The 13,917-nt window shown below is 33.0% G+C and overlaps 3 protein-coding genes across 3 annotated transcripts; 2 read left to right on the forward strand and 1 right to left on the reverse strand.

Annotated features, from left to right (window-relative positions):
- Positions 1 to 169: 169 nt before the first annotated feature.
- Positions 170 to 4,321, reverse strand: LOC140059427 (elongation factor 1-beta-like). Its single transcript, XM_072105338.1, has 7 exons — positions 4,166 to 4,321; positions 2,871 to 3,096; positions 2,675 to 2,741; positions 1,865 to 1,911; positions 1,506 to 1,584; positions 593 to 708; positions 170 to 326 (listed from the first exon to the last, which is right to left on the reverse strand). The coding sequence occupies exons 1-7, from the start codon at positions 4,243 to 4,245 to the stop codon at positions 288 to 290; spliced, it is 654 nt and encodes a 217-aa protein (XP_071961439.1). The 5' UTR covers positions 4,246 to 4,321; the 3' UTR covers positions 170 to 287.
- LOC140059419 (nuclease EXOG, mitochondrial-like) lies at positions 3,810 to 9,260 on the forward strand. The gene is made up of 6 exons (XM_072105327.1): positions 3,810 to 3,860; positions 4,777 to 5,017; positions 5,293 to 5,454; positions 5,904 to 6,043; positions 6,906 to 7,097; positions 7,621 to 9,260. Exons 2-6 carry the CDS (start codon positions 4,873 to 4,875, stop codon positions 8,032 to 8,034), a joined length of 1,053 nt encoding a protein of 350 aa, XP_071961428.1. The 5' UTR covers positions 3,810 to 3,860; positions 4,777 to 4,872; the 3' UTR covers positions 8,035 to 9,260.
- A 191-nt stretch (positions 9,261 to 9,451) lies between these two features.
- On the forward strand, positions 9,452 to 13,482 carry LOC140047186 (uncharacterized). The gene is made up of 3 exons (XM_072092051.1): positions 9,452 to 10,076; positions 10,766 to 10,834; positions 11,232 to 13,482. The coding sequence occupies exons 1-3, from the start codon at positions 9,864 to 9,866 to the stop codon at positions 11,271 to 11,273; spliced, it is 324 nt and encodes a 107-aa protein (XP_071948152.1). The 5' UTR covers positions 9,452 to 9,863; the 3' UTR covers positions 11,274 to 13,482.
- The last annotated feature ends 435 nt before the right edge of the window (positions 13,483 to 13,917 follow it).

The following is a 13,917-nucleotide window of genomic DNA, read 5'->3' on the forward strand; positions in this document are numbered from 1 at the left end:
TGTATATAACATTGAATGTAAAAGCATCTCAAAACATACTAGTATATTGGATACTTTTTGTTTAGTTGTTTGAGTGCAACTGTTGAAAGTTGAATACTATACACTAATTACATCATTTTATATTGGTATACAGTACATTGCAAATAAACAAATACAAATTGAAACAAAATCAGTAAATTCCATGTTTATTAATTCAACTTGCATTTGAACATACTAATCTAATAATATTTTTGTAGGCGCATCATTCAGCAGCTTTACTGCTCTGCACAGTTGGCAATTCAGAACATTTAGATCTTGTTAAATGCTGCAATATCCATACTTTGAATCTGAAAAAAAAAAAACAGAATTGTGTTCATTAAATTAATTTCTTCTCATTGCATCATTTTAAATCTGCTAATTAATTCCCTGAAATATAACTTGAAACAACAATTTGATAAAAAACATGATCCAAAAAAAATGATTTATCTCAAAACAATTATTTTAAGGAAGTCCGATTAAATTTGTCTTTTAAAAAAATAAGAATGGAATCAAAATAATTGTATGCATTTTCTTGGTATGTATAAATAAATGATACATTGTTTATTAAACTTACATATTCATCAAATTCCAATATTTTTTCTTCCAAAAAATCTGTACTTATTTTATCATCTTCTACCACACATGAAATCGTAAGTTTTTTAATTCCATAGGCAACTGGCACAAGTTTACCTTAAAAAAAAATATTTTATTTTAAACTGATATATTTTATAAACGGAAGCTGGATTCATCACCTAATTTCATTACACACTATCAAACTAGTTTGACAAAAAAGTGTGATGTGCCCAAATATGGTGGTGATGTGCCCAAATATGGTGGTGATGTGCCCAAATATGGTGGTGATGTGCCCAAATATGGTGGTGATGTGCCCAAATATGGTGGTGATGTGCCCAAATATGGTGGTGATGTGCCCAAATATGGTGGTGATGTGCCCAAATATGGTGGTGATGTGCCCAAATATGGTGGTGATGTGCCCAAATATGGTGGTGATATGACATCGTGTCCATATAGATGCATCACGTTCTTTTGTCACTTAAAATTTGACTGTGAAACATGTTCATGTTTCAATGTTCAACTTTATTTTAGGTTGTCGTATGTGGGTTCATTCCACTTTTATTTCTTCAACCCTTCTCGGGACAGATGTTATATGTACAATATTTTGATCAAGAAATAATACACATACACACAGTGGCGTAACACAGATGCCCGAGGCTTCTGGTTTAGGAACACTCCAATGCCAGAGGCCTCGGGTGTTTTTAGCCTTTTTTCGACATGTTTTAATGCCTGATCATCCCTCTTGGCACTGCTCAGGGGCCGCCCATAAGCTCCAGGCCCCTGGGTTTAGCCAGTGAGTGCTCATAGCTGGTACGCCACTGCATACATACTTTTCTATCTCTACTACTGTATCAGTTTTATTTGTCTACAATATTTTAACAATCTAATTAATTTGTATAAAGTCAATTGCCAACCTGTTCCCCATAGTAATCCATCAGCTTCTATAGATCGTACACGTTTTTCCAACTCCTTCATGTCTGTTTCATCATCCCACTTGAATAAAATTAAATTGTTTACATGTTTACATCTGGTTTTCATTTAAAAAACATATTTGGATGTACTTTTTTACAATTGTAATTGTGTGTGTATTTGAATGCAGAGAGTTGGTTGTTTATTATTAAATCTAACCAGATTTCCGAGGATAATCATAAGAGAATAATTTATATTTATGCATTTTCAAGGGATGATATTTTTCTCAAAGGATTACATTTTCCCAAAGTGCGCAAGCAGGCAATATCTCAGTTGTATAATATTATACTGATTATACACTTACCGGTTTAACGTCCAAAATAATATTAGATTTGGCAATCAAAGTAGGTTCTGGAGAAAAAAAAAAGGCAAAAATAACATTTTATTGATTTGGTTCAGCATTATATATGATTATGGAGGATAGGTATACTAGGTGCAGTGCCAGGGCCAAAATGTTAAAAAACGTATATACAATTTAATTTAAAGAAAAACTGAAGAAAAACAAGGGTGCAATAAAAATGGTCTTGATTTAATGAAGATGACTACCACCATCAGACAGCCACAACTCCCATTAGACCAGTATAAGTCCCATGGTTGAGCACATTGTTAATTAATTTCAGTATTACCAACATCATAATGTGCTAATCAGCATAGTTTATCAGAATCTGGTAAAGCTGTATTAAGCAATATAATCATTTGTTAGCTTTTGATTGTTTTTGTAATATTTATTTAGTACTGTAGTTCAATTTCGTACTTCAAAATTATTAAGTTAATGCAAAATAATTAAGAATACTATTTTTTAAATTTCTTTGGCCTATTTAACAGTATTTTAACATTGGCCTATATCACTTCTGCAATTTGATGTATTTTTCTCATTGTCTTAATTATGTCAAGGAAAATTAATTTCCATTTTTTAAGTTGACCAATAAACGAGCAGTAACTGTAAGCAGAAAAGCGTGTGCTTTTCCATGTAAAATTTGCATCTATCCGAGTGCTCAACCGCCTGTCTGCACATATTTTATGCAAATAGTCACTTACCGTTACCACTCTTCTGTGTAAATTGGTCTTAACACTACAGTACATATATAAATATAAAAGAGCAAATGAAAATTACTTTTAGCTTTCTTGGCATTGTATGCCTCTAATCTTTCTTGCTTTAACCTTGCCACTTCTTCTGCATCCTAAAAAAAAAAACACCATAAAACCGTAAAAGTATAATCATTTTTGTTAATTACATGTTATGTTTTTACAATAACATAGGCATTCATAATAGATAAAAACGTTGCTTTTTTAGGTCTAAATAAACATACCTCATCATCATCTGAGCCGAACAAATCATCATCGTCATCATCATCATTTTTTCCATCACCTGCAGGACCATACTCCGAAGCTGGTTTCTTCACACCTGGTAGACTGCCAAAATCCTTACTGTAAGATTTTACATGATTGTACCAACGAGCAACATGAACTAAGTCTGCACCTGGGCTCTTACCTACCGCGTGGAAAATGACAACATCGGCCTGTGAAGGTACATACCTAAACAAAATTGCATTTTGTGTTAAACATAGTAGTATTCTATATTACACAAATATAAATGTTTTTGAGAAAAATGGCACAAATAATTTTATGAGTTGAAAGATGAAAATAAAACATTTCATCTTTTTCACCAACTGAAATTATTTGTGCCATAGCAGGAATATAATACATTATTATTATATATAATCTTTATTATACATTATTTTATAACCTAGAAAGAGGCCAAGGCTTAAACCATTTGATAAGGCAGCAATATCAATCAATTGGATGAAAAGTAGAACAATTATAGATAATCTCCGGAAATACCCCGAAACGCAATAAACAGTTATTTTTTTATGTTTGACTGGTCACAAAAATCGTATATTGTTCAGAGAAATAAAGCCAAGTGCTAGGCCTAGATAGATGGTTAAACTCGCAATGCATTTGAAGCGCGAAAAGTGTACGGTTACCAAGCTGTAAATACTATTGAGCCAATAGTAAATTTAATAATTTAAATCAAAACATTAATAAAAATTATGCAAACCCTAACTTAATAACAGTATAATAATATAGCACTGGAATATTTGCAATTAAAATGACTTTCAAGGATGAACAATACATCTAGGATAATTAAATAAAGCAAATAGGCACGGCGGCCTTGCCCTTGGCTTTTATGTAATCCGAAAAATGTCACGTGCTACATTTAACTTACAAGAACCCTTGCACGTGGTCATACTAGCTACGGTAATCATTCTGCCAACGCATTGGACTGGTGGTAATCCGTGGTAGGTACTGCTACTGAGTAGGGTTATATTTTATGATATTCATGCTAAAAATAGCCTAGCTAGTCACGTCTAGGCCGAGTAGGAGGAATAGGAGTAGGATAATAATAAAACTAAACTAAAGCCTCATCATCCCTCTCTTCAACACACTACCTAGTTCTAGGCTTCCTCCCTACAGGCGGCCTCTAGCCTCTTTCTACTACTAGAGTAGAGTCTATTTTAGTACACTACAGTAGTTTAGTATAGTCTATAGATAGGCCCTCTAGCTAGTAGAATTAAACCTAGCCTATACATACGGTTATTCGTACCCTTCAATATAACTTTTTTGTGCGAGAAACTCGTTCAGTGCTTGAAGACCAGTCTTGTTTTTCAAATCACCAAATCCCATCTTGTCTGTTTTGCTGCACGACGGCGAATGACCAAACTAGATAAAGAACCGAGAGAACCGGACCAACCCAAAAAGCCACGTGTATATTGTATGGAACGCCGTTTGGGCCTTGTGTATATTTTTTTCGCACCAACCCATTCTTTATATAGCGCCACCTTGTGGTTGTTTAGTTCAGACAATACTTACAATACAACTGGAATTTCCACACCGAAAAGTTCTTTACAGTATGTACAGTTAGTCCCAAGTAGAGTGTAGGCAAGTATAGACTAGTGACTACTAGGCTAGCCTATATCAAACAAGGTCAGGGAGGTTAAATAACCAATATTATCCGTAATATAGAATACCTCTTCTTTGTCTTAGTTATTAATATATAGTTATTATTACATTATATTATGATGCTGCTTTACCAATGATAAATTGAAGTGTATATTATTGGTTATATACTTTTTAAAGTACGGTAATACCATTCATTTTTATTCATTTGATTTGTTTATCACATAGTATAATTGTAATTATAAATTGCTCTCACAGGTTACTAATTTGTGCTACCTTCAATACACCAAAATCCCTGGGTCACCATTTCACAGAATTGTCAATAAAGTAGCTGACCTTCATAAAACAAAAAGTATGGCTAGACCTATTGGAACATTTTGTGGAAACTTGGCAATTGCTGCAACGTCATCGTTCGTTGTTCTTGGATTTGTGAGTTTTTTTCAATCAAAAGAAAAAGAGACGGAGTTGCCTAACAACATTAAAGAAAAATTCACAACAGGTAGTCATCACTTTCTAAAATTTAAATAATATATTTGTATTTGTTGATCAAGAATGCATGATGTGTATGAAAAATCGATTTACAATAACCCCTATTAAAGAGACACCATTAGGACCCAACAAATTAATAAGTTAATTATCCCCTGAATAGGAGTTTCCCCTGTGTAAGTTGGCCATAGTTTCCCTGCAATAGTGGTGTCGTATAGGCTGTACTGCAGTTAATAAAAATGTGATAATTTAGAATCAATAAAACAAAATTGATCGTATTACTTTTAGCTGATCCGCAAAAAATATCTCAAGGAGCCAGAATTTTGAAGTATGGTGCCCCAGAGCGAGGAGAAAATGTCTATTTTCATGCCAATCATGTATTGGGGTATAATCAAGCCAAAAGAATTCCTGACTGGGTAGCAGAGCACATCACAGGCGATCATCTAAAAGGTAATTGCAACAGGGCATTTTGGTTGTATGTCACTGGTTGGAGGTAGGCCTACACACCTAATTGGTGACAGTGGCTTTTGTGTTTTCTTGGCAGCTAGTGACTATGATTTTATATTTTCTTCTTGCGTCGTGTTTGTTTAATTTGTTGATTTGTATTATATTTTGTAAAATATACCTTTTGCCTGAATAAATAATAATAATGATTCCTTTTACACATGGGGTAATTCCATGACAAATCAACCAGTGGCTTGGTTAAAAAATCACATTAGTTTAAAAGTTATGGCTGTTTAAAAATGAAGCAGGTCCACATTGGTCGCAAAATTTGTAATATTTTAGTATTTTTATTAAACAATAATTGTGAATTTTATTATTGGACAAGGCTAAAAAATGCTGACTGTAAATCAACATTCTATTTGTCACTTTTTTCACTTATTATATTTTTTGCTTAGGTTCAGCAACACGCAAGAAGTCAAACTTCAAAGAAGATTTGCAAATAGTCGACATATTCCGATCATCCAATAGTGATTACAAAAATAGTGGCTGGTCAAGAGGTCACATGGCACCTGCTGCAGATAGTAAATATAGCCAAGTACTTATAGTTCATTTATATTTCATTTAAATTGAATCAGTTATTTTTTAGGTGTTATATCCTATTGTAATTCCCTTTTTTTCATATATCCACTCTTCTTTTTGTATAGATTGTACAAAGTGTTACCAGTATTAAGCTCTATACTATCAAACGTTATGTGACAACAAATTGTGATGTGCCCATATATGGACATGGACCACATTGTGATGTGCTCATATATGGACATGGACCACATTGTGATGTGCTCATATATGGACATGGACCACATTGTGATGTGCTCATATATGGACATGGACCACATTGTGATGTGCTCATATATGGACATGGACCACATTGTGATGTGCTCATATATGGACATGGACCACATTGTGATGTGCTCATATATGGACATGGACCACATTGTGATGTGCTCATATATGGACATGGACCACATTGTGATGTGCTCATATATGGACATGGACCACATTGTGATGTGCTCATATATGGACATGGACCACATTGTGATGTGCTCATATATGGACATGGACCACATTGTGATGTGCTCATATATGGACATGGACCACATTGTGATGTGCTCATATATGGACATGGACCACATTGTGATGTGCTCATATATGGACATGGACCACATTGTGATGTGCTCATATATGGACATGGACCACATTGTGATGTGCTCATATATGGACATGGACCACATTGTGATGTGCTCATATATGGACATGGACCACATTGTGATGTGCTCATATATGGACATGGACCACATTTGGGCACATCACAGTTTTTTTTGTCAAACTACATTAGTTTGATAGCATAGAGGGAGCTTTAGTGGAAATCATTTAATAGTATGTGTTTACCTTTTCAGATAGCAATGGATGAAACGTTTTTATTGTCTAATATTGTTCCACAAGACATCAATAACAATCAACATTTTTGGAATCGTTTTGAGATTTACTGCAGAAGCCTAACGCAAACATTTCATGATGTTCGTGTTATTAGTGGGCCTCTATTTATTCCAACAGTTGAAGAAAATGGCAAATTATTCATAAAATATGAGGTAGTATTCAAACCACTGTTGTATTTGAGTCACAAGAACATTAGTACAACTACACTTAAAATACAAAGAAATGACTCAAATGAAGTTATAAACAATTGAACCTTTAGTAGAATATATTTTCAAGTATAGTTGAAGAGATAGGGATTGGGAGTAAGGGATCCTACTGAACTCCACACACTACACAATGCTATACATCAGGATTTCTACTCTATACATAGCACCTACTGCACATAGTACCCATCCCAAAATAATCAACCTTACTCCTAAATATATCTGAATCTACCCTCGATCTCGATCTTAGAACTCTTTTTGCCTCCATGCTCTCAGAAAAACAACTGCTAGTTGAGCCAAGTTTTCGTGTTTAAATAAAGCATATTATTATTATTATTACTGTACTTACTAAACCAGCAGTAGCACCCGGGCGTGTGGTACGTTTGATGTGTGGTGTATAGTTGGACCATTCTAAATAAACAAATTCGTATTTACATTAATCTTTTGTAACTACACACTACTTTATTTACAGGTAATTGGTGTAAATCAGGTTGCTGTTCCAACTCATTTGTACAAGATTGTTGTCATTGAAAATACATTTGACAAAATGGTAGCTGTTGGTGCATTTATTGTTCCAAATCAACCTATCACCGGTTCAGACCTTGCCAACTATCAAGTTTCACTTGATGATCTAGAGAAAAAATCTGGATTAAAGTTCTTACCGATGTTAAATTTGAGTAAGACAAAGAACTTGTGTAGTGTTGTTAGCTGTAAGCTTATGGGTGGTAAAGAATTAGAACTAATGTTTATTCGTAAGAAACTTGAAAGTGCTTATAACTTGGATGAACTTGAAAAAGTGTGGAAGGAAATGAAGAGAAAGAAAATAAGTCCAGAGAAAGCAGAATATGAAATATATGAAAGAAAAAAGGCTGAACTGATGAGATGATAATAAAACGTATCGGGGGAGGGTGGGGGTTTGTTGACAGAGATGGCTCCACACTTAATTATTTTTTTAATGAAATGAAGCTTATTGAGAAACCTGTAATTTTAGCTCTCCCTATCGTATATGGTGCTACATCGTATTTGTAAATTAATTTAATTAGAGTTAAAGACAAACTAAATATTAATAGGCTGCTCAAATTTTCATTTTAAGTGGACCAATAATTTCTTGAATCGTAAAATTGCGCATGTGCTTTGCAAGTTTATAAAGCTGTGTCTACACTATCAAACTTTATATGACAAAAGAAAATTGATGTGCCCATATATGGAAACGATGATGTCAAACTCAGTTTTTTCAAACTAGTTTGATAGTGTAGACAGAGCTTAATAGCTTATTAAAAACCCATTAAATTAGTATTGACTTGGGTCTCGTGCCTAGAAAAGAAAAAGTATTGTTAGAATTGCCAAAATAAACAAAAGTGATGTTGATAGTCCTTATTGGTCTAGTCACCCTAACCATTCAACACAATATATCTTGTTTTGATCACTATTTTTCATTGAGATATTATTATATGATTAGGTAAAATGATAATCGAGGCTCATGATTGATATCAATATCAGATCTACAGAAAATGATAATAATAATAATGTGATATATAGACTATATAGGAATCATTTAGTGGAGCTGTAGCTTGGTGGTTAACGTGCTTGCCTTCCAATCCCAAGGTCCAGGGTTCATTTCTGACCAGGGTTGTAACTCACGACTCTTTCAACTCCACTCCCTAAGCCTAAAATGAGACTTAGTTTGTAAGCACAAAATTTATAAAAGCCATCCTGTAATTGGCGAGTTTGTGCTCGCTGTTAAATACGATGAAATCAAATAAGGAACGGAGAATAAAGAAATGCGTTCAAATATTCAATATATTTCTCCATGGTTAAACCGATGTTGAAGTCTTGGTGGAAATACACAAGAACTGTATATATTATTTGGAATCGACTCGCTGAAGTCCGCAATGACAAAATACAAAAAAATAATTTTTAAAATAAATAAATAAATAAATAATAAAAACAATAATACAAAAAAATGTAAGTGGTAGGTCACACGGGCAAATTTGCTAGATTCCTCGTCCTGGGTTGCTAATTAAAAATATACACTTTTAATGATTTATTTATTTATATTAATTATTATACGTTTATATTATTCAGTATACAGTATCATGTCATGCAATTGTACCATACCAATACAATAAAATAAATAAGAATACATAACAAAGGATGATGGCAATATTAGAATTAATGAAATACAATGGTACTAACGCAGAAGCCATTATTATCAGCTATAAATATTTTAGTTTTGTTTGATCAAGGTACTTAATACAAAAACACACATTAAATACTTTTATTATTATTTTATTAATTCATCAATGGTCATAATCAATAACATTAATAATCGTAATTATTATACTATTATATCGATTTGTCAACATTGAGTGCCAACTTTATCGCGAATGGTTCATCTTTTATTACTTAATTTGTGACGCCTCTGCCGTCATTTTCTCTGTAACAAGTAACACAAATAGACTTTAAGAGAGGCTATTGTCACTCACACTCAATGAATTAAGCAACGCAGTACTGTAATCTTAACAACTGATGAATATTGAAACCAATAGAAAGGACTCGTCGAACCGGCCAATGCTACCATGGTTACCTTTGGGATTATTCAAATTAGCTAACTTGAGGGGTTTATTACACATCAATGGGAAAGTGTGATATTCAAAATTTGAAAGAAACCAAGTAGTACTTCGAACAAGTAAAAACAACTATAAAATAGCAAAAATGGGCGAATGGCAGCACGGTCTCTTCGGATGTTTCGATAACTTTGGAATGTGTATTATCACATATTTTGTACCATGTTATACTGCCGGAAAAAATGCAGAGAAAAACGGTGAGAGTTGCATGGTGTATGGGTTGCTGTCCATCTTGGGATGTATTGGCGTTTGGTCCATGACCAAGATTAGAGGAAAAACAAGAGCAAATAAGGGAATAGAGGTTAGTAGGCAACAAATGTTTACAATTGTGTTTCTTTATCAATTTCTAAAACCAGTTTTCGTAGATGATGATGATGAAAATGTTGATTAGCAATTGTGAAATCATGGATGTTAGATCAAGTTGATTTGTCGATAATTTGTTACTGTCTTCTGGTCTGATAAATATTACGTGTTAATGTTAAATATTGCGATTGATTATCACGTTATTTATACGGTTCATTTTGTAAATGTTTCCATAAACTCTTTAGCTCTCATTTGCATAACATTATTTTGAAAAAAACATAGACCTACTCCGTACCTAACATTATAATAGCGTTCTTAAAATTAAGATTGATGCGCCTACTGCATGTCTTATTATTAAAGGCTTGAGATTGAAACGAATAACAATGCTTTGTTGGACAAGGAATTGTTAATTAACAAAGTTACCTTGGACACTATTGCATTGTATGATTAAATATTGATTATTTACTGCTGAAACCATTTCTTCTTTTCCAACCAGTTTATGAAACATAATTACGATGCAAATTTGTAATGTAATGTAATATTCAATAGTTCTTTTTTAAATAATACAACTATATAGCAATTACACGTCAATAAAATGTGTTATCTATTATTGCTTCTATTATTTGGACAAAGAAATAACGAAGCAGCATTTTAGAAATACCAACAATGAACAATTTCATTTTTCAGGGAAGCTACACGAGTGACTGTCTGATGTCGTTATTCTGTCCCATATGCGCACTCGTTCAAGAAGGACAGGTTTGTTACATTGATCATGTTTTAAATTTATTTCTTTCCTCTTCCCTTATTCGTTACCAAATTTATCCAATTGACCCTCCTCTTTCACCTTTTAATAAGGAAAAAAAGACGCTGATATTTATGTATGAACCTAAACGTATACCTAAATCTATCTATTTAAAAATAAATGTTAACTTTTTTGTTAAACCAGTTTCCAGTACTTACTTGCTACGTTTCAGCTATTTTCAGAAAATTAATATTGACAAAAAGGTTAACATTTATTTTTAAATATCCATTTGAAACCAGATGATTTTTTTTGTAAATCTATCTACCTTTCTTCTCTCATTCGTGTCAATATACCATTTTGCCAATAGCGCAATGCTAAATAATTTGTTCTTTTGTCAATGTTTTTATATAGGAACTGGAAGACGTCCAAGTAGCATCGATGGCTAGAGAATAAAACTCAACCTTATAACGCTGCACTGTGATGATTTAATATTAGTGCATATAAGTTTTATATCATTTAAAACTTCCTTGGTTATCCTGGTTCAATTAGTTTCGTTTTAACTGTTCCATTATTTGTGTGTCAGTTTATATATTGAACCAAATAAATAAAAATATTTCTCTCCACTCCTTCTTTTGTGGCAAAATTGCAATGCGAAAATGTATATACAGTACATTTTTACTTTTAAATTTAACATAGATTTGATTTAGGCCTAACAATGATGTGCACGTATGGAAAATGATGTGTTTTCAATTCAATTTCGTGATTTAACAAGTGCACAGTTGGTGTAATTTTTGTGTTAATTTAGTATTTCTGATGGATGTTAATGACTGTAAAATATTGTTCTGACATGTTAGTGACTAGACTTATACAATATTTAAGACGAGTGTGTGAAACAGTAGTTTTCAATTTTTTAAACATCGACGATGTTTATGGTGTTTCTTTTATATTATTAGTGTGAACTTTTTTGTTTGTTTTTGTATTAATATTAGTGTATTAATAAAACAAAATGAACGGATCGTCAACTTGTCTGTCAATATAAAAAACAAATACAAGAAGTAAATCCGTTTGATTCACGTAAAATTGGAACGAACGAGTATTTTCTTGTTTAGCATTTTCTAAAACTTGCTACTCGCAATGTATTTCGGGTTGGTCATGGTTAATTCAATACAACTCAATTGTTTGTCATTTCAAAGCTCTGTCTACCGAACGAGGATTTTCTTGTTTAGCATTCTAAAACTTGCTACTCGCAATGTATTTCGGGTTGGTCATGGTTAATTCAATACAACTCAATTGTTTGTCATTTCCTAAAGCTCTGTTTACCGAACGAGGATTTTCTTGTTTAGCATCTGCATTTTCTAAAACTTGCTAATGGCAATGTATTGGTCGGTTGTCATGGTTAATACTGTACAATAACAACTCAATTGTTTGTCATTTTCTAAAGCTCTGTCTAACACTATCAAACTAGTTTGACAAAAAAAAGTGTGGTGTGTCTAAATAGGGTAGTGATATGCCAAAATGGTAGTGATAGGACAATATGAGATATGTCCATAGGGGCCTATATAAAACACTTTTTTCACATAGGCCTAAAGTTTTATAGTTTACACAATGCTTAAAACTCGCAATGTATTGGTTGGTTGTCATGGTTCATTCAATACAACTCAATTGTACGGACATTTGATACTGATTACTGAGCTTCTTTGTTAAGAAAAGTATGTTCGTTGAAGACTCGGAGCTAGATCAAACAATACATGTAAATACGACGTCGTAACAATCGATTAAAATGAACGAAGCCTCGAGGTCTTTATCGGGTATGATTTTGTGATGATGTATGGAATTCAAACTCAGTTCCTTCTTTAATTGTGTAATTCCTTCTTTAATTGTGTGATTCTGTGTTATAGTGTGCGTGACAGTTGTGGGCCACCGTACGGTCCAAAGTGTAGAAATAATACATTTCATTTACGTAACCCTTGTTGCCATTTAAAAATAACACGATGGTGCCTAAAATATTTCTGGCGCGCGCAAATGCTGGATCATGTTTAGTCGCGTGCAAGGCGACTCTACAGCTCACTATGTCGGTCGGTAAACTTGAGCACGCAACTGCAGCCATGTATATGCCTTGCATACATATGCAAAATATCAAAATAATTCAAGTCTCCACATCTATGAAACATTAAAATCAAAACCTGGACTTGAAAATTACTTAATTGATAAAACTAATTTTGAAGGTGCTGCATTAAAATTTAAAGCTCGTTCAAATACTCTACCTTTGAATGATAGAACTGCAAATTGGAATATTGATAATAATAAAAAATGTAAATTGTGCGGTACAAATTCGGACGAAGACATCCATCATTTCATCCTTAATTGTCCAGCTTTAAATAATATACGTAATCAGGAATTATTTAATTTATATGTGGATATGTATAGAAATGGCAGCAAAGATATGTTTGATACTTTTTATACTTCTCATGAAAATGACAAACTTAAATATATTTTGGGATACTCAGATAATTTAATTGATGAAGAGTGTGAAAATATTTTGGATAGTTTTTGTAAAAGATAGAAAACAAGCATGGAAATTTCGAAATGATTCACTGAATTCCATGACTCAATAACTATGTTATCTACATTGCTACATTAAGTAAATTGAAAAAAAAGTGAAAAGTGGGGGGGGGGGAGGGGGGGTTAGGAGGTTTTCGTAATAAGCTGTGTTTATCAGTTGATTTTATTTTATTTTATACACTTTTACTATATCTTGTTTTGTATTCATTGTGTAAAATAATGATCTACTGTATGTATCGATGTAAATTGGGGGGGGGGGGGGTAGGGGGTAGGATAGGGGTTGATAGTTGCTTTTGCCGTTTTTTACTTTTCTGTTAATTGTTATAGTTTTATATTGTGAAGGATGCACCTTTGTGCTAAGTGTGCCACCGATCTAAAGGTGTATTTCCAAATAAATAAATTTAAAAAAATAACATATTGAAATGAATGCCGAATTTTCATTGCATTTAGCTCACTAGGGCGTTAGAAAGCCGAAGATATCAAAGAAAATAGAGAGCGCGAAATTACAATAGGCTTCCATATCCCCTTCGATTGT

The sequence above is a fragment of the Antedon mediterranea genome, chromosome 1 (assembly GCF_964355755.1).
Source record: "Antedon mediterranea chromosome 1, ecAntMedi1.1, whole genome shotgun sequence".
NCBI classification, from domain to species: domain Eukaryota; kingdom Metazoa; phylum Echinodermata; class Crinoidea; order Comatulida; family Antedonidae; genus Antedon; species Antedon mediterranea.